The 25,188-nt window shown below is 45.1% G+C and overlaps 1 protein-coding gene across 1 annotated transcript in view; it reads right to left on the reverse strand.

The window, feature by feature from the left end:
• plgrkt (plasminogen receptor, C-terminal lysine transmembrane protein) overlaps positions 1–24,870 on the reverse strand; it is a 66,171-nt gene extending 41,301 nt beyond the window's left edge. Inside the window, exons 1-2 of the mRNA XM_048528168.2 lie at positions 24,374–24,870; positions 7,328–7,415 (exon numbers count right to left, since the gene is read on the reverse strand). Of these exons, the coding sequence (XP_048384125.1) occupies positions 7,328–7,408 (81 nt within the window). The 5' untranslated portion in view covers positions 7,409–7,415; positions 24,374–24,870. The remainder of the gene's footprint in view (positions 1–7,327; positions 7,416–24,373) is intronic.
• Between the last annotated feature and the right edge of the window lie 318 nt (positions 24,871–25,188).

Raw genomic sequence — 25,188 nt, forward strand, 5'->3', positions numbered from 1 at the left:
TAACCTCACTGCGAAGCCTCTTCCAGGGATGCCTAACCCGAAGAAGTTGCCCTCCTCCCTCCGGACCAACCTCAGGGAATCTCTCTCCCACTGCAACTCTCTTGTAATCTCTTCGGCCTTGAAACTGCTCGACCATGTCCTGAAGCAAACCAGGTATCACAGCCACATCACCTTCCTCAGCACCTGCCTACGGAACCAGATCATCCCCAAGGGACTACAGTCCACATTTCAGCCTTCCCAATTTGGCCCCAACCGTGACCACCTCTACACCCAGAATATTCAGACCCTTCAGAAGCGGTTCTCCCTGCGAGTCCTGAAACAGACACTTGCAGCCATGCGCCGGCACCTCCAGGCACTGCAATCCAGCCTGCCCCAGCTCAGAGCCTCCCTCTCCCAGACCTGCAAAGGACCTCTGCTGTTTTTCATACTCCGCAGGATCCACAGACTGAATACCCAGTTCCACTCAGCTTTACTGGACACCAAAAATCGTAAGTACAACCAACTCACTGGCCCCTGCCACCCACAAGAGGATTCCTGCCCCTCCCCCACCACGCACCCGCCGCCATTGACCATGAAGACACGGCCGGAGACCCCACCGATGACGTCACATCCGCCCCCGCCGGCCACAGAACTTCCGGAACCGCTGCTGCAGTCACCACCTCCACGTCCAGGTACAACACCTCACACACCAAACTCACCTCAGCTGCTGCCGCCCACCCCGATCCTCCAACCGCCGACGCAACCCCGCCCACGGCCGACGCCGGCGGAACCCCGCCCACGGCCGACGGAACCCCGCCCACGGCCGACGACCTCATCGCTCTGCCCAGAACCTCCACAGCCTGCAACCCCAGAGGAGACAGCCACACTGAGCCCTGCCGCATCTTCACCATCCCCCCAGACCTCCCACTGACTGAGGACGAACGGTCAGTCCTTAGCAAGGGGCTCACCTTTGTCCCCCTACAACCACACATCAACGAATACCAGTCACGGTCGGACATAGAGCAGTTTTTCCGCCGTCTTCGCCTCCATGCCTACTTCTTTAACCGGGAACCCAACCCTCCTTCCACTGACCCCTTCACCCGCTTCCAACACAAGTCCTCCTCCTCGACACCACCCCCAGGCCTCCTACCCTCCCTCGACCTCTTCATCTCCAACTGCCGTCGAGACATTAGCCGCCTCAACCTCTCCACCCCTCTCACCCACTCCAACCTCTCCCCCGCAGAACGGGCAGCCCTCCGCTCCCGCCCCAACCTCACCATCAAACCCGCAGACAAGGGTGGCGCAGTGGTAGTATGGCGCACTGACCTCTACATCGCCGAGGCCAGACGCCAACTCTCCGACACCACCTCCTACCGCCTCCTCGATCATGACCCCACACCCGAGCACCAAACCGTCATCTCCAACACCATTCACGACCTCATCACCTCAGGGGACCTCCCACCCACAGCCTCCAACCTCATTGTTCCCCAACCCCGCACGGCCCGTTTCTATCTCCTTCCCAAAATCCACAAACCTGCCTGCCCTGGTCGACCCATCGTCTCAGCCTGCTCCTGCCCCACCGAACTCATCTCCACCTATCTGGACTCCATTTTCTCCCCTTTGGTCCAGGAACACCCCACCTACGTCCGTGACACCACCCACGCCCTCCACCTCCTCCAGGACTTCCAATTCCCTGGCCCCCAACACCTCATATTCACCATGGACGTCCAGTCCCTGTACACCTGCATTCCACATGGAGATGGCCTCAAGGCCCTCTGCTTCTTCCTGTCCCGCAGGCCCGACCAGGCTCCCTCCACCGACACTCTCATCCGCCTAGCTGAACTCGTCCTCACACTCAACAACTTCTCTTTTGACTCCTCCCACTTCCTACAGACTAAGGGGGTGGCCATGGGCACCCGCATGGGCCCCAGCTATGCCTGCCTCTTTGTAGGTTACGTGGAACAGTCCCTCTTCCGCACCTACACAGGCCCCAAACCCCACCTCTTCCTCCGGTACATTGATGACTGTATCGGCGCCGCCTCTTGCTTCCCAGAGGAGCTCGAACAGTTCATCCACTTCACCAACACCTTCCACCCCAACCTTCAGTTCACCTGGGCCATCTCCAGCACGTCCCTCACCTTCCAGGACCTCAGTCTCCATCTCAGGCAACCAGCTTGTAACTGATGTCCATTTCAAGCCCACTGACTCCCACAGCTACCTAGAATACACCTCCTCCCACCCACCCTCCTGCAAAAATTCCATCCCCTATTCCCAATTCCTCCGCCTCCGCCGCATCTGCTCCCACGATAAGACATTCCACTCCCGCACATCCCAGATGTCCAAGTTCTTTAAGGACCGCAACTTTCCCCCCACAGTGATCGAGAACGCCCTTGACCGCGTCTCCCGCATTTCCCGCAACACATCCCTCACACCCCGCCCCCGCCATAAACGCCCCAAGAGGATCCCCCTCATTCTCACACACCACCCTACCAACCTCCGGATACAACGCATTATCCTCCGACACTTCCGCCATTTACAATCCGACCCCACCACCCAAGACATTTTTCCATCCCCTCCCCTGTCTGCTTTCCGGAGAGACCACTCTCTCCGTGACTCCCTTGTTCGCTCCACACTGCCCTCCAACCCCACCACACCCGGCACCTTCCCCTGCAACCGCAGGAAATGCTACACTTGTCCCCACACCTCCTCCCTCACCCCAATCCCAGGCCCCAAGATGACATTCCACATTAAGCAGAGGTTCACCTGCACATCTGCCAATGTGGTATACTGCATCCACTGTACCCGGTGCGGCTTCCTCTACATTGGGGAAACTAAGCGGAGGCTTGGGGACCGCTTTGCAGAACACCTCCGCTCAGTTCGCAACAAACAACTGCACCTCCCAGTCGCAAACCATTTCCACTCCCCCTCCCATTCTCTTGATGACATGTCCATCATGGGCCTCCTGCACTGCCACAATGATGCCACCCGAAGGTTGCAGGAACAGCAACTCATATTCCGCCTGGGAACCCTGCAGCCAAATGGTATCAATGTGGACTTCACCAGTTTCAAAATCTCCCCTTCCCCTACTGCATCCCTAAACCAGCCCAGTTCATCCCCTCCCCCCACTGCACCACACAACCAGCCCAGCTCTTCCCCCCCACCCACTGTATCCCAAAACCAGTCCAACCTGTCTCTGCCTCCCTAACCGTTTCTTCCTCTCACCCATCCCTTCCTCCCACCCCAAGCCGCACCCCCAGCTACCTACTAACCTCATCCCACCTCCTTGACCTGTCCGTCTTCCCTGGACTGACCTATCCCCTCCCTACCTCCCCACCTACACTCTCTCCACCTATCTTCTTTACTCTCCATCTTCGGTCCGCCTCCCCCTCTCTCCCTATTTATTCCAGTTCCCTCTCCGCATCCCCCTCTCTGATGAAGGGTCTAGGCCCGAAACGTCAGCTTTTGTGCTCCTGAGATGCTGCTTGGCCTGCTGTGTTCATCCAGCCTCACATTTTATTATCTTCCCTAGCACTGTTGTCGACAGGGCCCTCAACAAGGTCTGACCCATCTCCCGCACTTCTGCACTCACCCCTTCTCTTCCCTCCTGCAACTGCAATAGGGTTTCCCCTTGTCCTTACCTGCCATCCCACCAGCATCCATACCCAGAAGATTATCAGACACCACTTCCGCCACCTCCAGCGAGATGCCACCACCAGACACATATTTCCTCTCCCCTCCCTTGTCCGCCTTCCACAGGGATTGTTCTCTCCACGTCACGCTGGTCTATTCTTCCATTACCCCCAACAGTTGCATGGCACCTTCCCCTGTAACTGGTGAAGGTGTAACACCTGCCCATTTACCTCCTCCCTCCCCATAAACCAAGAGCCCAAACATAGTTTCCAGGTGAAGCAACACTTCATCTGCACTTCCCAGAATCTAATCTACTGCATTCGTTCCTCACAATGTGGTGTCCTCTACACTGGGGAAATGAAGTATAGACTGAGTGACCACTTTGCAGAACATGTACTTTCTGCTTGCAAAAAAGACCCTGACCTACCTGTTGCCTGTCACTTTAACACACCATCCTGTTCCCTGGTCAATATCGCTGTTGCTGGCTTGCTGCAGTGTTCCCAGCAGAGCTCAATGCAAGCTAGAAGAACAACAAACACCTCATTTTCCACTTGGAGACCCTGCAGCTCTCCAGACTCAATATCAAGTTCAATAATTTTAGGGCCTAAATTCTCCCATGTCCTAGTCCTCTACACTACACACTAGGCCTTGTTACCACATAGCCTGCCACTACAAACTACCTATTGTTCGTCACTAACAGTCCCCATTAACAATTATTCACCCTCCCAGCCTGATCGTTATCATCTCCTTTGTCTGTCCAACTGTTCTCTCTCTTTGGGCTCTATCCTATCGTTTACACCCTACCCCACCCACCTCCCTATTTTCTGCATATAACCGAGGTTTTCCCAGTTAGCATCAGTTCTGAAGAAGGGTCACTGGACCTGAAATATTAACTCTGATCTTTTCTTCACAGATGAAGCTAGACGCTGAGCTTTTCCAAAAACTTTTGTTTTGGTTCCTGATTTCTAGTATTCACAGTTCTTTCGGTTTTCAAAAATTACCTGTTCGAAGCATCTGCCATTTCTTTGTTTTTCATTCATCACCTCCTTAAACTTTCTCTCGAGGAAGACCAATAATAGCTTCAGTCACTCTTTTCCTTGTTACGTACTTGGAGAAACTCTTACTATCTGTTTCTCATAGATAGTGTGAGAGCCATGCCAGATGCTAGCTAGCAGCTTTCACTATGTGAGCTAGTGTTAGGCAAGGGAAGGAATCTCTCTGGGGTCCCCTGTCTCCACTGGAGACATCCACATAAGGTCATTGCCTCATTTAACTCTCATTCAACCTCTCCAACCTGTCACCTGACTTTGGTCTGCTCCTCTTCTGCAGACACTTCCTGTGATCTCAGCAGTGTCCACCACAGAAGTCCTACAGTGCGGAAGTAGGCCTTTTGGCCCATCAAGTCCACACAGATATTTTTCCAAGGGCCATCCCACCCAGACCCATGTCATTACCCTATCTCCGTAATTCTGCATTTCCCATCGGAAAATACACCCAACCTACACATCCCTAGACACAATGGGCAATTTAGCTAACCTGCACATCTTTGGTCCACTCAGACCTGGCATTACTCATACCAGGGCAGTGACATAAATCACAGGCCCTGGTGGAGCTCCTAGCTTAGACCCCACCAAGAACACTTTGTGACCCCTACAGCCCTGGGTTCCAGCAGTTGGGCACTGATGTCTCCTCCCACCCCATCTGATTAACTGGCAACTCTCTGAGATGGAACTTCCTCCATCAATTAACACCCGACAGAGATTCCTCCATCAATTTGCACCCCACTCAAAGTAAAATGGCTGCAGGGCAGCTGGTAGCACCACAGCTGCATGCTCTGCCAACTCTTTATGTAGCAGGGCAAGAAACAGCGGCATATGAAACGTCCTGCCTGAGGTTGTGCCAAACTAATTCAGCTTCCAAAATAGTGAAAAAAATTGTGTCGCTGTTTCCTCTTGAACAGCTAATATAATGATGAATGTAAGTTTTGTACTCCTTTTCTTGTCCATCTTTAAACAGCTTGCTGTTAAGCTGAAAGTTAAAATACAACCTGACGTGCTATTGTTTACTGAAGATGAACGAAGAATCATTGAGGGCACAATTAATTTCAGTCATGAATGTAATCACCAGAAATGGTTTTTCTCTTTGTTATTCTTGACATAGTGTCAAAGGCCTACCTACGTATCGAGGCCAGCGAAGGCACGGTCACATTCATAGACAATTTGGACTTGAGAGTAATTTGAAATAATTAAACCATTGAACTTCATACAAGAGTAGGAGAAAGGATATAGAATCATAATAGTTTACTTTATTCTCATACATCAACTTTGTCACTTGGTCTATCAGTCCTCTAATGCCCATATTCTAGGCAATGGTGGCATGTTAGAAATAACACTCCACAAGTAATCCAAAATCTCAGGCTAATGTTCTGATGAAATAGGTTGAAATCCCACCACAGCAGGTGATAGCTTTTAATTCCAGACTGTTGAATTAAAATTTTAAGACTGACATATGCTGATTTTTGTAAAAATGCATCTGGTTCACTCATTTCCTTTCATTAAGGTAATTGGCTACCTTACCTGGTCCGGCTACATGTGATGCCAGACCTATAGTACTGCAGTTGACTCTTAACTACCCTCTGAAATGGCCTAGAATGCCAATCAGTTCAAAGGAAAATAGTGATGGACAACAAATGCTGGTCTTGCCAGCGACATCTATATCACATATGAAAGTAAATGTCTAAAAATTTCTCGTGTCTTCAAAAAATAATCACCTGCAATAGATCTATGGGCTGGTTTGAAACCAAACTTTAAGATGCACATTCAGTCGAAAATTAATTTGTTCACCTCTGAGGTGAGGTTGCTCGCATTGTTATGGATATATTTGCAAAATGCTGGGTCAGGTCAGTTACAGGTCCCTTCCAGAGCCTCACCCTATTCAATTTCAGCAGTCTTCTCTAACACCATCTCAGTCCAAGACCTCGACTACAAAGAGCCACAATGATTATTTTCAATGGGATGTTTCAGATTATGAAGGTGCCGGTGTTGGTTTGGGGTGGATGAGGTCAGAAGTCACACAACACCAGGCTATGGTGCAACAGGTTTACTTGAAATCTCAAGCCTTCAGAGTGCTGCTCCTTCATTAGGTGAAATGATTTCAGGTTACCAAGAGACAATCAAAACTGATTAACCAGGATCTGATTTTCTAAGTGAGAGTTTTGTTGAAAGTATGTAAATGGATTTGGTGCACTACTTACATTGAATTCATTAACAACTTTATCTTATATAGCCTGTTTACACAAGCTCTGCTTCACCAGCCTCCATTTTCTATTTTATGTAAGCAGCTACCCTTGGCAGCAAATGTTTTACAAACTGACCATCAATCTGACTTAAAATAGGAATATACTTACCAGCAGTGTCATTAATCCTCCGAATAGGAAAAGTCCTTGCTCCATCAATTAACAAGAGATAGGCAACTTTTGCCAGCAAATAACATGTGTCAATGCAGGTACCATGGTGTTACACTACCAATGGACTTTTTGGTAAATAACACAACTCGATATTATCAAGTCTTTTTTTCAGCAAAATCTGTTCTGAAATGCATCATTTCATCAATATGCTAGCGTTAGGTAAGCCAAATCATCTCATATTACCATCTAAAACAGATAACAACACATGACGTGCAATTCTGTTCATCTTTTTTCTCAGAATTATAGTCATACCTGAAGAGCACTGTTTGCTGCCATGAATTCTTGCTGTTTCTTTAGGCTTTCATCCAATGATTTAGACATGAAGAATCCCATCTTGTCCCTATAAAATCCATAACATATGACAATATCACTTGCAAAATATCATGCATTCACTATTGACTCCAAAAGCCTTATTCGCACTGGAAGTCAAAAGTGTAGAGTGTAGTTTCTTTGCATTAAAAATGCAGGTTGTCATTGTCATAGTAAAAATGTTAAATTATATTCAACTAATTATATAGTTCATTCTTCCTACAGAATTTTTTTTATATAAAACAAAGTTATACAGAACTTATGAAAATGATACCATGTGAAATCCCAGCATCAATGACTGTCTCCACAAACAGAACTCCTGCCTCCTAGGATCTGGAGAGTGCCTTCTTAAACCAATATCTTGAAATGGTATTTTGTCTTATTGTAATATACATGGGGTTACAATAATCTCCTTGTCTTTGACAGGTTGATTTGACGTGGTTTCAGGCTGAGGGCTGGGTTTTCAATACTGAGGTGGGTAGTTTGAGTCATTAATCATGCCATCCGCACCTTTGTGCCACCATCATCCCCATGCCCATTCACTTTGTTTTCACTAAAGCAATATAATAAGTATAGCAAATGTTGAAATGCTGAGGAAAAATTAAAAACCATTCAGAAATTTTGAAAACAATTGTTCTTACAGCTACATAGCTGAATGCTTGTATAGTTTTATTTTAATTTAAATGTAATTCTGCATGTTGTTTCCAATCTGGTGTCTCGGTCCATGGCCGGCTACATTGTTCTAACATACCTCTACACATGTGGAAAGACGACTTAACAGTTTGACTTCAATATGATTCTTCCACAGAACCCATACAAAAAAGTGCAAAGATTATTGAGAACCCCCATGAAAGTCCTAACTTCTTTGTCTGCCTAAATAGAAAGTATTTGTACAGAATTAGCAGAGAAGCTAAAGTTTGAATCAGTGCACTTAACTATTGCATAGCAATTGCAGCATAACGACAATTCATGAACCAAAACTACATAGCTGGAAAACTTAGGGGAAAGAAACTGTCATAAATACTGCAGACTTTTTTTTGAGGTAGCTATCAAAGCGCAAAGTCAAATTGTATGAAAAATAAACTCATTGTAAGAAGGTGAATTTACAAATCATATGGAATAAATAGATGAATACAACATTAGAAGCAGACCATTAACCTATTCAACCCTTTCTACCTCTCAGTAATAGCATGGTTGATTTTGAACCTATTTCTCTATACCCACTAATTTCCTCATTATCTTGATAGTTGTGGTTAACAAAAACAAAATCAATTTCAAGTGATCAGACACCGTTTGCTGGTGGGAGTGAGTGAAAAACTTCTAGCATTCTTTGTGTCACAACTATTTCCTAATTTCTGTCCTGAAAGGTGCAGTCTAATTTTGATACAATGTTCCCTGATCCATGATTCCCAAACAAGCAAAAGTCTGTTGTGTAGTGTAAAAGGTGCTAAAGGGGCTAATGCTCATGTTACATTGAGTCCCCGCATTTTAGTGATGTCTCACATAGTCTGAGAATGGAGACGACAAATTCTACTGCAGCTTTCAGGAGGAGCAATGTTCCTGAACCAACTCCTTAGGTACCAGTAATTATGCCTGACCCAATGTAAATGTACTTCTTGCTGCCATACAATAATTCTTCTTATTATCAAAGAACTGAAATTCTTCTGTAGATATGCTAAAGTGGTGCATTCTCTACTACTAATCATGAGATATGCCCAAGAAAGAGCAAAGGCAAAGGAAGATAGGAGCAGCAAACTTGCTCAAATAACCATTGCCAAGTACCGCATTCTGGTACAAGTGATAAATACGACAACACGGCTGGTGTCATTTTCTGAATAAAAAATACAAAACCAATTTAACTATCAGTTCCCCTTAATATCTTGTAAACTACAAACAAAGCATCCTTTGACCTTCTAAATTCCTGGAATACAACACCAATTTGTGCAACCAGTTTTGTAATTGAATCCTTGGAGTCCAAGTGTGATTCTGGAAAGCATATGCTACACTCCCTCCAAGGCCCATATATCGAAGTTGGTTGGCTCGCCGAGCTGGTTTGTTGTTCCACAGATGTTTCATTACTGTGCTTGGTAACATCCTCAGTGCAGCTCCTTATGAAGCGTTGGTGTGTTTTCCTGCCTGGTTTTTAAACAGAGTTTAAAACAGTTGGAACCTCTCTTCTACTCTATTGTGTTCTAGCCTTTGAAATGTAAAGGACCATGTGCATTCACATCTTCTGTTAATTTTCTGTACCTATTCATGGCCTTTTTATGTTCTGCTTACCTAGACCACTAACTCTCTCTGAAGCTCCATAGTTCCTAGCTTCCCACAATTTCCCACACACTGGAATCCACTTGTTCCAGTTTTGTTCATTCATTTTGTTAATTAATAGCTCTTTGTAATATTATGCTTCCATCTACTTTGCTTACAAAGTTGCATTTTTCAGCATGATCCGCAAATGTGGATATGTGACTTTCTATCCCATCATTTAAGCCACTGAAAATAAAATTTGACAGTTGTTGTCTGAACACAGATCTTTCAGGATAGCCTTAGTCACTGGTTGTCAATCTTTTTAGTTCTCCTGGCCACTTCCTGTCATTCAGCCAATTTCCTAACCAGATCAATAATTACCTTCAATTTATGAGATTCGATTATATATCCCTGCAAATTAGAAATTACATATGTCAGTTCACAATACCAGTTCTTAATATAGCATCCAATTTGGTCATGAACCCATTCTGATTTCACTTTAAGATTAGTCTACTTAACAGTGTCAAAATTCATTGCTATAATGAACAAAACAAAGTAAAGTAACTGTTTCTGGCCTTGTCTTGTTTTCACATTGCTTTTCCCCCAGATATCCACATTTTGAAAATGTGGAAAAAGCCAATTTTTATTCACAGCCTTGTTTTCAAACCTAGCAAATAAAATGGACACTAATCAGAGGATGTTCACTTTTCCTTCATGAAGTAAAATACATCATAACCGATGTAACCTCATACCAAAATGACATTGAGCACCTTTGAGGATCAATATAAATTTTCAGTTTAAAACATTTTAGCTATCAAGACAGGCTCAATAAGCAAGATGTTAGGAATAGACTGAAGAAGGATGTGACAAAGAGTTTTAAAAATTAATGAAATGTTCAGATTTGTTTGCTAATTATTGTCAGAACTGTCAATTGTTTTAATTCAATAGGTTGGGAAAGGGCAAGGAATTAGGAGCTCAAAAGTTGTGTTTGGGTAGGTTGGAGGTGCGGCAGATCCTTTGTCTCCTGAGGTTTACGGAAAAGGATGCTGACTCAAAATGATTCTTTTCAAATGAAATCTGAATCTGAAATCACCAGGTACAACAGCTTGGATGTTATGTTAATACAGTGGTCTCCCAGACTAGTTTAGATTGCCTATTGAATGAGTGACTGATTATACTACAAAAGAAGGTTATTTAACTCAGCTATCCATACTGGCTGTCTGAAAGAATGATTTAGCTAGTCTCACTATTCCACCCTTTCTCTGTAGCTCAGCAATTTTTCTCCTTCCTTTTTGCCCCCAAGTCCCCTGTTCTAATATCTCCTCCAAACCCCATTATGCTCGCAGCTATCTGCATCCCTCTAATTTTGGTCTCTTGTGTAGTCCTCTTTTTAATCACTTCACCATTGGTGGCTGTGTCTTCAGTTGTTGATGCCCTTTAGCGTGGAACCTCTATTGCTGTGTAAATAAGCAGCAGAAGCAGTGGTGAGTGAACATTGGCTTTTCTCACACAATTACACAGCATCAGCTCATTACTTATGCATGTGTGAGGAGCATGGTGAATCATGTGGTGAGGACGGGCAAGAAATCATCAATGTCCCCACTGACCCACCAGTTGGTTGAAGATATGGACTATGCACTTAAAGGACACCCTGACAGATTATTCATTCCCTGCGAGCCAACATCATAATTCTGGCTCTCAGAGTAAATACCCTTGATACCACCCCAATCTGAATAACTTCAACAGCTATCTGCAGAATTGATGAACTTCCAAGGTGGAGAAGGAACGACCTTACTGTCATTGAATGACACCCGATGACTTCAGTGACACCTCACTGCAAATTCTCCTCTCGGTTATCCAGCCGAAGGACGAGGGAAATGGGAGTTCACAAGCAGTGTTTGAGTAGGTTGGATGCAAGGAGGATCTTCTGACACCTAAGAGTAGTGGATTTATGGAAAAGGTTTCTGACGCAAGGTGATTCCTTTCAAATGAGAACTGTATCTGAGATAACCAGGTTCAAAAGCTTTACAGTAATGTTAGTAAGTTGTTCTCCCAGACTAGTTTAGGTCATCTACTTTAGATCCATTTTCCCAGGGATGGCAGCAAGAGACCCTCTCAGCTGTTTCTGATAGCCCAGATTGAGGTATACCAATGAGGGCTAAAGCCTTTAGGGCCCATTCCAGAATGTGACTTGAGTGGATACAATAGGATTAATGATCTGCTACACTCTGCAGGTCTGGTTATTGGAGAGTAACAGTTTGATTTGCACTATACAGTGTAAGTATGCAGTGCAGAGGGAGACTGAGTACATGCACTGAATGGGTGGTAGAAACCTCATGCTGCAAATGTTGTTCCAGTTCCAGGACAGTGCTGTTTTGCTCATCCTTGACTGGACTGGAGAAGACTCAAGAGCTGGCTTAAGTAGGCAAACTGGTAAAAAGGTCACCAATCCATTGGGATGACACTCAATCATCCTGTATGTCTGCTGGAGTGATAGTCTTATAACAGGAGGGAGTGGTCACATACCAATGGAGGAATGCTGGACATCAGGCTCTCATCCTGTTTTAGGGAGGAGATCTTGGAGCTTGCTGGGGAGGTTTCATGATGGTGGATTATCTGGAGTTTCACCACCATCCTGTCAGTCTGCTGTTAGAAAATAGACATCTAAGACCAATGCCTGAGACGCTGTTCAGGGAGGGGACTGTGCACAACCATCAGCTGATGCTGTGAGTCCCACACTGCAGGTTTGCAAAGCAAAAGCAAGTGAAAGAGGTGGAGAGAAGCTACCCCCAGCTCAACCTCAAGCAACATTTGATGACTAAGAATCCTCAGAAGGAGCACCAACAGGACATTTCCACAAAATCTCAAACAGTGTCTCTTCTAGAATAGACTGGTGAACACACCACTAACATAAATTCCCAGCTGATGGAAACCGGGGGCATATGAGTACTTGGGGTAGCATGGGAGGGGACAGTTGGTGACCATGCCTCATGAAGCTGATAAACCACAGGATTCAGCCATAAGAGACCTCCTGGAGATGCACAGACAGGCAATGGAACAGCTGGCAGAGAAGTCAGAGGCCCACATTAGACCAGAGCAAAACATGGAGTTCTCCAGCTGAGTTCTCTCTATTTTGTAGCTCTCACATCCAAGCACTTGGCTGTTTACATGGAGATATGACTGCCTGCCAGTTCCAGCAAATGCTCAACAGTTGCCAGATATGTACTGCCCACTGGCTAGGTGAGAGGGGTTTGAGGCACTTAAACTTCACTCCAGGTGCCCTCTTTCTCATCAAACTGCCATTGCACATGAACAGTGATTGGAAGTGCCAGATAACTGCCCTGGAGGTTTCAATCCAGGACACCCCAAGGGTGTACTCTCACTCAACCTTCCCTCTCCCTCAGTCAGAGATGTCATCAGCTCTAGCAGGTCATGTGAGAAGGGTGCACTTATGCAGGAGATTGTCAGTATGCCGAGGCCTTCTCATTCCTGGCTCCCTTCTGGAGGTATAGAAAAGTCATCACACCACTACAGGAGCTACCTTTCAATGGAAAATTTGGTCCACCTCCTCACATTTCTGGGATCTTGATGACATGAGGAGAACCTGAATATATTACCCATCCAGTTGACTGGTATTTGATAGGGACTCCCTAGATTTGGCCCATTGTGTATATCTGTGACTGACACTGTGCCCCCACCCACCCCGCACCACCGCACACTAAAAAGACCTTCCACCCACTTTGAATATTCGCTATTGATGAAGGATTGCCTTCACTGTGGGAAGTATATAATGGTGCACATAACTTTCCAGCTGCACCACTCCATCCTCTATTTGCCTCCTGTCACCTACCAAATCCTCTCTTTTATGGGGTAACAATGAAGTATTATGATTTTCTTTTCAAATTTTGTTTCTCTCTGGGAAGTGACCACATTTAGATCCAGTAGAAACTTTGTGGGGACAAAACAAGACGAGATTCTTCTCAATAAGGTGTATATACAAACATGTGATATCGTCATGCCAACTTTGGTTGATTCAGTCAGCAATATAGGAATTTGAGTTTAGGACAGTGTTGATTTTGAACAAGTCATAATAGCCATCCCATCATCAGATGTTAAAGGTGACATCTGGTGCACCAAATGTGAACAATGACAATCAACTCTGATGCAAGCACCAAAAACAGGCATAACATGCTCAGAGACAACAAAATGTGAGGCTGGATGAACACAGCAGGCCAAGCAGCATCTCAGGAGCACAAAAGCTGATGTTTCGGGCCTAGACCCTTCATCAGAGAGGGGGATGGGGGGAGGGAACTGGAATAAATAGGGAGAGAGGGGGAGGCGGACCGAAGATGGAGAGCAAAGAAGATAGGTGGAGAGGGTGTAGGTGGGGAGGTAGGGAGGGGATAGGTCAGTCCAGGGAAGACGGACAGGTCAAGGAGGTGGGATGAGGTTAGTAGGTAGATGGAGGTGCGGCTTGGGGTGGGAGGAAGGGATGGGTGAGAGGAAGAACAGGTTAGGGAGGCAGAGACAGGTTGGACTGGTTTTGGGATGCAGTGGGTGGAGGGGAAGAGCTGGGCTGGTTGTGTGGTGCAGTGGGGGGGAGGGGACGAACTGGGCTGGTTTAGGGATGCAGTTGGGGAAGGGGAGATTTTGAAACTGGTGAAGTCCACATTGATACCATTAGGCTGCAGGGTTCCCAGGCGGAATATGAGTTGCTGTCCCTGCAACCTTCGGGTGGCATCATTGGGGCACTGCAGGAGGGCCATGATGGACATGTCATCTAAAGAATGGGAGGGGGAGTGGAAATGGTTTGCGACTGGGAGGTGCAGTAGTTTGTTGCGAACTGAGCGGAGGTGTTCTGCAAAGCGGTCTCCAAGCCTCCGCTTAGTTTCCCCAATGTAGAGGAAGCCACACCGGGTACACTGGATGCAGTACACCACATTGGCAGATGTGCAGGTGAACCTCTGCTTAATGTGGAATGTCATCTATGCCTGCCTCTTTGTAGGTTACGTGGAACAGTCCCTCTTCCGCACCTACACAGGCCCCAAACCCCACCTCTTCCTCCGGTACATTGATGACTGTATCGGCGCCGCCTCTTGCTCCCCAGAGGAGCTCGAACAGTTCATCCACTTCACCAACACCTTCCACCCCAACCTTCAGTTCACCTGGGCCATCTCCAGCACATCCCTCACCTTCCTGGACCTCTCAATCTCCATCTCAGGCAACCAGCTTGTAATTGATGTCCATTTCAAGCCCACCGACTCCCACAGCTACCTAGAATACACCTCCTCCCACCCACCCTCCTGCAAAAATTCCATCCCCTATTCCCAATTCCTCCGCCTCCACCGCATCTGCTCCCACGACAAGACATTCCACTCCCGCACATCCCAGATGTCCAAGTTCTTCAAGGACCGCAACTTTCCCCCCACAGTGATCGAGAACGCCCTCGACCGCGTCTCCCGTATTTCCCGCAACACGTCCCTCACACCCCGCTCCCGCCACAACCGCCCAAAGAGGATCCCCCTCGTTCTCACACACCACCCCACCAACCTCCGGATACAACGCATCATCCTCCGACACTTCCGCCATCTACAATCCGACCCCACCACCCAAGACATTTTTCCATCCCCACCCCTGTCGGCTTTCCGGAGAGACTACTCTCTCCGTGACTTCCTTGTTCGCTCCACACTGCCCTCCAAGCCCACCACACCCGGCACCTTCCCCTGCAACCGCAGGAAATGCTACACTTGCCCCCACACCTCCCCCCTCACCCCTATCCCAGGCCCCAAGATGACATTCCACATTTAAGCAGAGGTTCACCTGCACATCTGCCAATGTGGTATACTGCATCCAGTGTACCCGGTGTGGCTTCCTCTACATTGGGGAAACCAAGCGGAGGCTTGGAGACCGCTTTGCAGAACACCTCCGCTCAGTTCGCAACAAACTACTGCACCTCCCAGTCGCAAACCATTTCCACTCCCCCTCCCATTCTTTAGATGACATGTCCATCATGGCCCTCCTGCAGTGCCCCAATGATGCCACCCGAAGGTTGCAGGGACAGCAACTCATATTCCGCCTGGGAACCCTGCAGCCTAATGGTATCAATGTGGACTTCACCAGTTTCAAAATCTCCCCTTCCCCAACTGCATCCCTAAACCAGCCCAGTTCGTCCCCTCCCCCCACTGCACCACACAACCAGCCCAGCTCTTCCCCCCCACCCAGTGCATCCCAAAACCAGTCCAACCTGTCTCCGCCTCCCTAACCTGTTCTTCCTCTCACCCATCCCTTCCTCCCACCCCAAGCCGCACCCCCATCTACCTACTAACCTCATCCCACCTCCTTGACCTGTCCATCTTCCCTGGATTGACCTATCCGCTCCTTACCTCCCCACCTATACTCTCTCCACCTATCTTCTTTTCTCTCCATCTTCGGTCCGCCTCCCCCTCTCTCCCTATTTATTTCAGTTCCCTCTCCCCATCCCCCTCTCTGATGAAGGGTCTAGGCCCGAAACGTCAGCTTTTGTGCTCCTGAGATGCTGCTTGGCCTGCTGTGTTCATCCAGCCTCACACTTTGTTGTCTTGGATTCTCCAGCATCTGCAGTTCCCATCATCTCTCATAACATGCTCATGTAGTTTTTCTTTTTTGAGAGCAGTAGAAAAACAATGGAGGAAAAAAAAAATCTAAAGTTTTAACAGGAGATGGTGCAACACAATAATGGAAAAGTTTACACATTAATGCAAAGTGTTATTTAACCAACAGACCCTGACAGCATTCTGTGTCGGGTCATTATCCACTAACTAAACTAGAGGTGTTTAAATCATTATGTGAATTTCAGCTACTCAAGAGAAAGTTGGACACAGACAAGTACATGATTAATTTTTAAACAATGCATTTTTTTTAACATGTCTGACCTCAACCATGTCATAATATCACAGCAACAAACAATTGCTGACATTTTGAATTGGATTAAATGTGTGTAGCACCTCGATTGGAAATTACAGCAAAATTGAATGGGACTTTCAAACAGTGATCATAATGTCACTGTTTTATAATGTGCCATGTGTATTTTCTTTGTATCTGTAGAAACTATGTTGCTCACACATAGAATTGATACCGAAAATTAGATTTGAAGCTTTAAAATGATACATTTTATCTTGTCTGTAACAATTCTCGATATGTCTGTAGCTATTTACTCGAGATACATCTATTAGTCATAGGTCAAGAATTAATGCATCAGATTTATCAAAAGGGCATGAATAGGATTTCTAACCTGCTGACTGCTTTCAGCTTGTGTCCTGAATAATTGAATATAATGCAACTGCTTATCACCAACACAGCTCCATAAAATCTTAGAGATAGCAAGAACTGCAGATGCCGGAGTAAGAGATAATGTGGTGCGAAGCTGGAGGAACACAGCAGGCCAAGCAGCATCAGAGGGAACAAGAAAGTTTATGTTTTGGGTCTTCTGAACGTCAACTTTCCTGCTCCATTGATGCTGCTGGCCTGGCCTGCTGTGTTCCTCTGGATAACAAAGTGTGGAGCCAGAAAATCTTATCCTGATTTACACTCTTGACTCTTTTAAAACTAAATTTGTGATCATACAACAAACTTGTGGTTATGGCAAACATTTTCCTGTCGTACGCCCCTTCAAGATTGACATCCATGTGAAATATTAAGAGTGAACATTCTCCCCAACCCCAAAGTCAACTGTGTCCCCTTACTCGATACAGAATGTTCCTTTTTTAAACTATCATTATGTGGCCACTGCAAAGGGCTATCAGAGCATTCATGCTTTCTTCAAAAGAAAAAAGACTACTTTCAAACATGTTACCCGTGATTCAGAAAGTTCTGAGGTTGACCATCACTCCAAGGCAAGCTGATAATCTTGGCTGACACTCAGGGCACTGCTGAGGGACTGCTACACCACCTGGTGTTTTTTACGATGCTAATGTCCTGCATTTCCCTTTAAATGGATGTCAATGCTCTCTTAGCATTCCTTGAAGAGCAACACAATCCCTTAAACCACATTGTTGGCTGGGTTATATTGCAGGGTGTCCTAAACTAGTGAAAGGCCCTCCAAAATTGTCTTTCAGTCTGCATTGGGTTTTAAAAAATAACAGCTGAAAAGAAACTACCGGGAGATAATGATAAGTATTCCACCTGCACAACTGATTCATGGATATTAGAAAATGTTGTGTACGAGTTCAAAATGCACAATCAAAACTTAACTCACCCCCAGAGTAAATAGGTCTAAGTTCAAGCCCAGATTGTTGAGCAAGGAATATCTTCATGCAAAACTTTAATGGAAGTATTAAATGATAATGGATGCGCATCATCTCACTGTAAAATATGTATTGCTTTGAACTGTCAGTTTACTTGGACCCTTAATTTGGATATTAGAAATATTAGTTACTGAGAATAAAAACCTCACTGAAGAAAGTTTCCACAAGTATAATGCACAATGTGTGGGAAAGATATTACAGTGCCACCCAGGGGCCACATTGTACAGTTACATATTTGTTGTCTCAAGAACATGACGAAAAGAATTCATAATGGGCGGGAAGTTTGACATTAACAAAATAATGAAAGGATTTTTGTTTAAATATAGGAAATCCAGATGTCAGAGTCTGAAGCTTTTAGAGGGCGACAAAAGCAATAGACACAGGAAAAAGCAGCGGATCAGTATCAGAAAGACAAGAAAGTTAAGAGAAAGAAACCACAGAGGAAATCTTTGTCCCCAGAGATAGTGAATTTGAAGGTGAAAGGCCATTTAATGAGGTGGTACAATGGTGTAGTTAAACTCTGGAATGTGAGCACTGCTGGCTGGACCAGAATGTACTGACTGTCCTTCTTACCCCTGAAAAGGTAGAATGAGCTGCCTTTTTGAACCACTGCAGTCCATGGCCAGCCTTCCTACACCGCCGTCAAATGAGACCCTTAAGCAGCCAATTAAAAACATAAGAAATGGGAGAACAAGTAGCCAGTTAAGCACCTCAGACCTGCCCAGCCATTCGATAAGATCATGTCCCAGGCCTCAACTCCTATTTTCATGCTAGTACAGCATAGTCCTCAATTCCTTGACAGTTCCAGAATCTATCTGCCTGTTCTTCAAATACTTTCAGTGACATTGCCTCCACAATTCTCTAAGGTGGTGAATTCCTGAATTCACTGCCTTCGGGATGAAATTTCTTTATTTCAATATTTCAATTTAGATGAGTCCCTTTATTCTGTAACTACGTCCTCTAGTTCAAAGTTCTTTCACTTGTGGAAACATCTTCTCAAAGTCTATCCTGTTAAGCCCCTTCAGAATCGTATATGTTTCAATAAAATCACCCCATATTCTCCTGAAATTTAATGAACAAAGGCCTAATCTATTTAACTGTTCTTAATAAAGTCAACCCTCCATCTCAGGAATCAGCCTAACGAATCTCTTTCAAACTGCCTGACAATATAACAAAGTGGGGAGCTGGATGAACACAGCAGGCCAAGCAGCATCTCAGGAGCACAAAAGCTGACGTTTCGGGCCTAGACTGAAATGTCAGCTTTTGTGCTCGTGAGATGCTGCTTGGCCTGCTGTGTTCATCCAGCTTCACACTTTGTTATCTTGGATTCTCCAGCATCTGCAGTTCCCATTATGCCTGACAATATATCCTTTCTTAAGTAAGAGGACCAAAACTGTGCACAGTACTTATGATACAGCCTCACCAACATCCTGTACAGTTGGAATAAGATTTCCCCATTTTTAAGGTCCACCTCCAACAGTAAAGCCCATTTGCTACACCTGCATGCTGCTCTTTTTTTTCATGCATAAGAACAACACTGTGTGCTGCACATCTTGCAGTCTCTCTTCTTTTAAGTAACAGTCTGCGTTTTGATTCTTGCTACCAAAGTGCATGACACTCACACTTTCCCACTTTAAACTCCATCTGCCAAGTTTTTGCACACTTAATCTCGATCCCCTTGCAGATTCCTAACATCATCATCACAGCACCCCCTCCCAAATATTTCTGAATCATTAGCAGACTTGAATATATGACACTATGTCCCCTCTTCCATGTCATTAATACAGATAGCAAATAATTGAAGGCACCCCATTGAATGCCTTCTAAATATCTAAATACATTAAATACAAGGTTTCCCTTGGTGAATTTTGCTTGTTATATCCTTAAAGATCAACAGCAAATTTGTCATCATGATTTCACTTTCACAAAAGCATTCTGATTCTGATTGTCTTAAACTTTCCTAAATGTCCGACTAATTCTGTCTTATTAATGGTCTCTAGCATTTTCCCAATTATGTGTAGTAGGAAACTGTCCTGTACTGTTCCCACTATCTGTATCCTTCTCTTCTTGAACAGAAGGGCCACTTTAGCAGATTTACAATCCACTGGAAAACCTCTGTTCCTCCACCACTGGACTCCAGTGGGTTCTGGAATATTTTGACCAATGTCTCCACTATCTGCTATCACTTCCTCTCACGAATTTGGATCTGGGCTATAAAGTCCTGGTGTTATCGCTGCTTTTAGTCCCATTAATTTATCAAATTTGTCCCTTATGGCAGAGACTGTTACAACATATATATAATTAACGTATTGAACGCTAAGATTGGGTTAAGAGCCTCAATGTGAATCCATTGGAATTGACCCAGTTGCAAACAGGCCTGTTGCCTTGTGGATTGCCTACAGGAATCAAATGACAGATCAATGACTGGGCAATGGAGCGTGTGCTGGGAGTCAACCCTGTCATTGCTTAAAAAACCTTTGTCCCCTTCTCTCTGACAAAAAAAGAAACCTTACAGCTTGTCCTTACACCTTGATCCACTGTGACCCTGAATGGCTGCCTGGCATTGACATTGCTAGATGTGGGAGATGCCAGCCTTTAATTAACTGACAGTTTTCATCAGGTGGGACTTTCATCCCTGGGGCTTAATCCCAGGCAGAGAATGTCAGTGGCCTTGCCAATGGCTAATTGATATTATTTTGAGAAGCCCTTACCCTCCACGAGTCAGTGCAGGTCTCTCACTCTACAGCCACCACTTCAACAAGATTCCAGCCCATGTTAGTTATCTACATCTCCTGTGTGCACTGTTGCAAGTGCTTTAGAGCCAAAACAATGGAAGATTCTTCATCCAAAGGTGGGAAATAATGAAGGAACGCAAGAACAAAAATGGAAAACCATAAGGTGCCAAGGGCCTGAGGAGGTCACAGCACTGGAATGGAGCAAGGCCTTATACTTGTATATTGTGGATTTGGGAGTCAATATGTCCAAGGAGAGTAGTAATAGAGAAGTGAGATAATGTTATGCAGTGTTGAAGCTCAGCAAAATATTGAGGGCATGAATGTACAATTTCAGATTGAATATTGGCGATTAAAGGTGATCCAATTTGTGGTACTTTGGACTACCATAAGAAATTATTGGGTAGATTGACAGGTAGCATTTCTTCAGGTGGGGCAGTTTAAAATTTGAACTGATTCATTCAGGATTCAGGTCTTCACACAATAAACAGTAGAAATCTGGAACTGTCTCCTCCAAAAAGGCTCCTGGGCCTAGGCCAATTGAAAATTTCAGAACTCTGTTGAGCAAGGGTGTCAGACAGAGATACAGATCCAGCTTAATCTACTGAATAGTGCAACCGACTTCAATGGGTAAATGGCCCACTCCAGTTCATTTCCTCCATGTTTTGAAAATATGGGAGGCATCAGGCTGCATTCTCCATTTTGAATCAAGGCTGAATACAGTTCTTGATCGTGCAACATGGGACTGGGCAATTAACAGCCACAGGAGGTGTTTGCCATCCAAGTTAGGATGATGGGTGAACTCCCAAAGCTGGGGAGGCAATCGTGGATCCTCTTGCTCATAAGAAACTGTAGCCTGCCATTGTAGGTAAGAGGTTGACAGTGGGGGTGATCCATTCCTGAGAGGTGGCTTCTCTGAATTTTCAAAAATATTTGAAAGCAGAGCGGTCGCAGCTGGAGGGGAGTCCAGTGGGAAGGTGTGGAATCCTCCACTAACTGTGGCCACACGACAGAGATGCTTCAAAGGCTTCCTGAAGAACTGTGCCCCAGAGCTCACTGTTGGGATGCTAGCCCAATGCAGTGAGGGGGCCTGTAAGTCAGTTAGTAAATTCCAGTCAGTCTGTGATCACCGAATTTAACCTACCACTGTTTGTGGGTGGGTATCAATTCTGCACTCGATCTGCCCTTGTTGACAATGGCTGGACAATGCTGGACAACTGGCAAGCTTTGTCTGCCTGCCTGCATTCCCATCCCATCCCCTCCCCTCCCAAAATCTTGACCTGAAGTCCAGAAATAAAAAGAATTTTATTGCAGATGAGTTAAGGATGAAGGTGAGCACTTTTGAGGGGTGTTAGAGACTTTTGGGTTTAAATTTTAAAGTTCAGGTCAAGCATAGTACCTCAGTTGAATGCTAGCAGCTACACAGCCTGAGGAAGAGAGCAGGACTGCTCTGCTAAAAAATGATATTTTCTGCAATACATGAAGAGAACAGCTTTGGTCTGACAAATTTGTACTCTTAGGGAGTTCTGACTCATTTGGGCTGTGAAATACGCAGTCAGGGAAAGGCAGAGGTTAGTCAGGGTATTATAAGTGTATATAAAGAAATATGCTGTAATATGGAGGAATAAGCTGGAAAACTGCAAACTGGAATATAATGACTTGGGTCTGACTGATATGCTAGTACAACAAGATACAGCTTCACAAAAAGTGATACAATGTTATATCAGAGATAATGGGAACTGCAGATGCTGGAGATTCCAAGATAATAAAATGTGAGGCTGGATGAACACAGCAGGCCAAGCAGCATCTCAGGAGCACAAAAGCTGACGTTTCGGGCCTAGACCCTTCATCAGAGCTTCATCAATGTTATATCATCTTGCTCGCTCTTACTGATCAAGGCAAAGTGAAACTACTGTAAGATGTTTCTGAAATAAAGTTACTCTTTCCCCTACCTCAGCAAACTGTAAATATTCTTTAGCAGTACAATGCGACCAAGAATATGAAACAACTACAAAATAGCTTTGCTGGAAGAGTTTTTATTCAGTCACAGAACGTGGGTAACATTAGCTGGGCCAGCGTTCATTGTCAATCCCTAGTTGCCCTCCAGGTGGTCTTAAAAAGGCAGTTTCAAGAACTGTCTTCTTGAATTGCAGCAGTCCATGTGCTGTTGGTAGACGCAATACCATTATGCAGGAAATTCAGATTAAAATCATCCTCTTTCACTTTTCAGATTCTGCAAGTCTGAATGGGTTCAGCTCCAACAACATTCAAGAAACTGAACATCATCCAGGACAAGGCAGCCTGCTCGACTGGCATCCCAAACACCACTGATGCAGATTCTCATCCACAGATACGGTGCAGCAACTCACTAAGGCTCTTCCAACAGAGTCTACTTGGCTTCTATCATTTGGCAGGACAAGATACAGAAGACAACACAAAACTCCTCCAAGCCACATACCATCCTGACTTTGGACTAATTCACCATTCCTTCCTTGTCACTTGGTCATAATCCTGGAACTCTCTCTCAAACAGCACTCCAGTTATACCCACATTTCATGGACTGCAGTTCGAGAAGGCAGCTAACTCTTAAGGCAACAAATGCTAGCCTAACCACTGAATGCTACATTCCACTGAACAAATCATTAAACATCCTGTGTTTGGCAACATTGCTTATTTTTGACATGCATTTAGATGGCAATATATACATTCGATGACAGGTAAGCGTATAAAAATAAATGGGAAAACAAAAGCAATTTTATATGAAGCATTTGTCAAACAAGTAGAAAGGAAATATAGGAGCAAGATATCGCAGATACTGGAACTTGTATCGAAAACAAAAGCAGGAGACCGCAACATTCATGGAGAGAAAGACAGTAACTTTTAAAGTCTATATGACACTTCAGCGGAGCTAATGTGAACTGTGGAAGGGGTTGCATTTATGCTGTTGTTGGGGGGTGGGGCATTGAAGTGTTGAGGGAGAAAGGATATTGATAGTTGAGATTAAGTGATCGGAATGTGAGAACGCCAGAAGAATGGTGTGTCTCTTGCCCGATTTGAGGACGGATAGTTCCACTGTGGGGTTTGGGGGAAGCTGAGAGAGGACATAATAACAGAAAATGTAACACGGAAAGTTAAAAGAAAGGGAAGGAATAGGAGTTGCTCACAACCACAAGGTTGTAAGATGGTTAGTCTGAAGATGAGATGTTGTTCTTTTTGTGCCACATTTTAAATTGCTCAAGGAAAAATGACTGGGCCTAAAATATGAAAACTTTAACGTCTTCCTTTTTGCAGCCCTAACAATGCTCTGCTACCTTTTCAAGAGTCGAGCTATATTCGTCAACCCTCCGGTACCATTAATCGGCCATCTGTAGTCTCAGCAGTTTTTCGAACTGTCATATGAGAATTAGCACCTACCAACAACGCAAGGAGTGGGCTCCGAATCTTAACATGATGTATAATTAAATTGATAAGCACGTTTTAACAGCATAAAGAGTCAATGTGGAAGGTTGAAAATGGCGTGATTTCCACATTATAAGATGTCATTTACAATCATCCTGGTCACATATATATATAGAAAAAATGTAGACAGATGTCTGGAACACGGGATGAGCAATTTCTGTTTCGTTGGAATGTTTGACAATGTATTCTTTGCTCAGGTTGTGCCAGTGAATGTATTGAGATGGCTTTAAAATAAAACAATGGGAGTTGTTATTGGTGGTTGCACGTACCGTCAGTGAGCTGCAGGCAGCTTCTTTATGACTGAACTGGACAGTCCGCCTCAGTGAGCTCTTCGTCCCGGACACAGCTGCACTTCACGGAGACGGAAGGCGGAGCAACATATTTATTACTCAAAACGTGAACCAGCCACCAACTTTCCCTGCGTTTTACCAACTCATAACACATCCATACGAGAAAAAGCCATGTTCTGACGATTCAACCTGCGAGTTTTACCACCCAATCTCCCTTCCCCAAAACGCTTTCCCTGCTTAATCTCTTTGCTTCCTCAGTTATCCCTCTCATCCAGCTTGGTTGGTTCCCCCATGTATTCTCTCCCTCTATTCTCGATCTTGACTTTACCTGTCTTCCCTCGCCCCACGATTTCTCTTTTAATCTCAAATCTCTCTTTCTCCTTCTCCCCAACTCTCTCTTTGTCCCAGCTGTCGTTCTCCCTGAATCTCCTCTGCCTCACTCTCAAAGACTACACAGTAAAGTTCAGGAGCTCCAAGTTAACTTGGTAGGCTGGATCCAAAATCGCCTTACTGAGACAGAAGGTGCTGGTAAAAGGAAGTTTGTATGACTGGAGCCTGGTATGCAGGGGTCAGTGCTGGATCCCCGATTCGTTGTGATTTTCAAAAATGATGCAGGTAAGAATGCGGAATGGCCTTTGACCCAGCGAGTCTCTATCACCAAAAATACAGGGCCATGTTTCTGTTCAGTCCAACTTTTCTGTACCAGGCCCATAAGCATGAAAGTTATGACACTTCATATGCTCATGCAAATAACATTTTAAATGTTGTGAGGTTTCCTACCTCAGCTACCCTCC

This window comes from Stegostoma tigrinum, chromosome 3, assembly GCF_030684315.1.
Source record: "Stegostoma tigrinum isolate sSteTig4 chromosome 3, sSteTig4.hap1, whole genome shotgun sequence".
NCBI classification, from domain to species: Eukaryota; Metazoa; Chordata; class Chondrichthyes; order Orectolobiformes; family Stegostomatidae; genus Stegostoma; species Stegostoma tigrinum.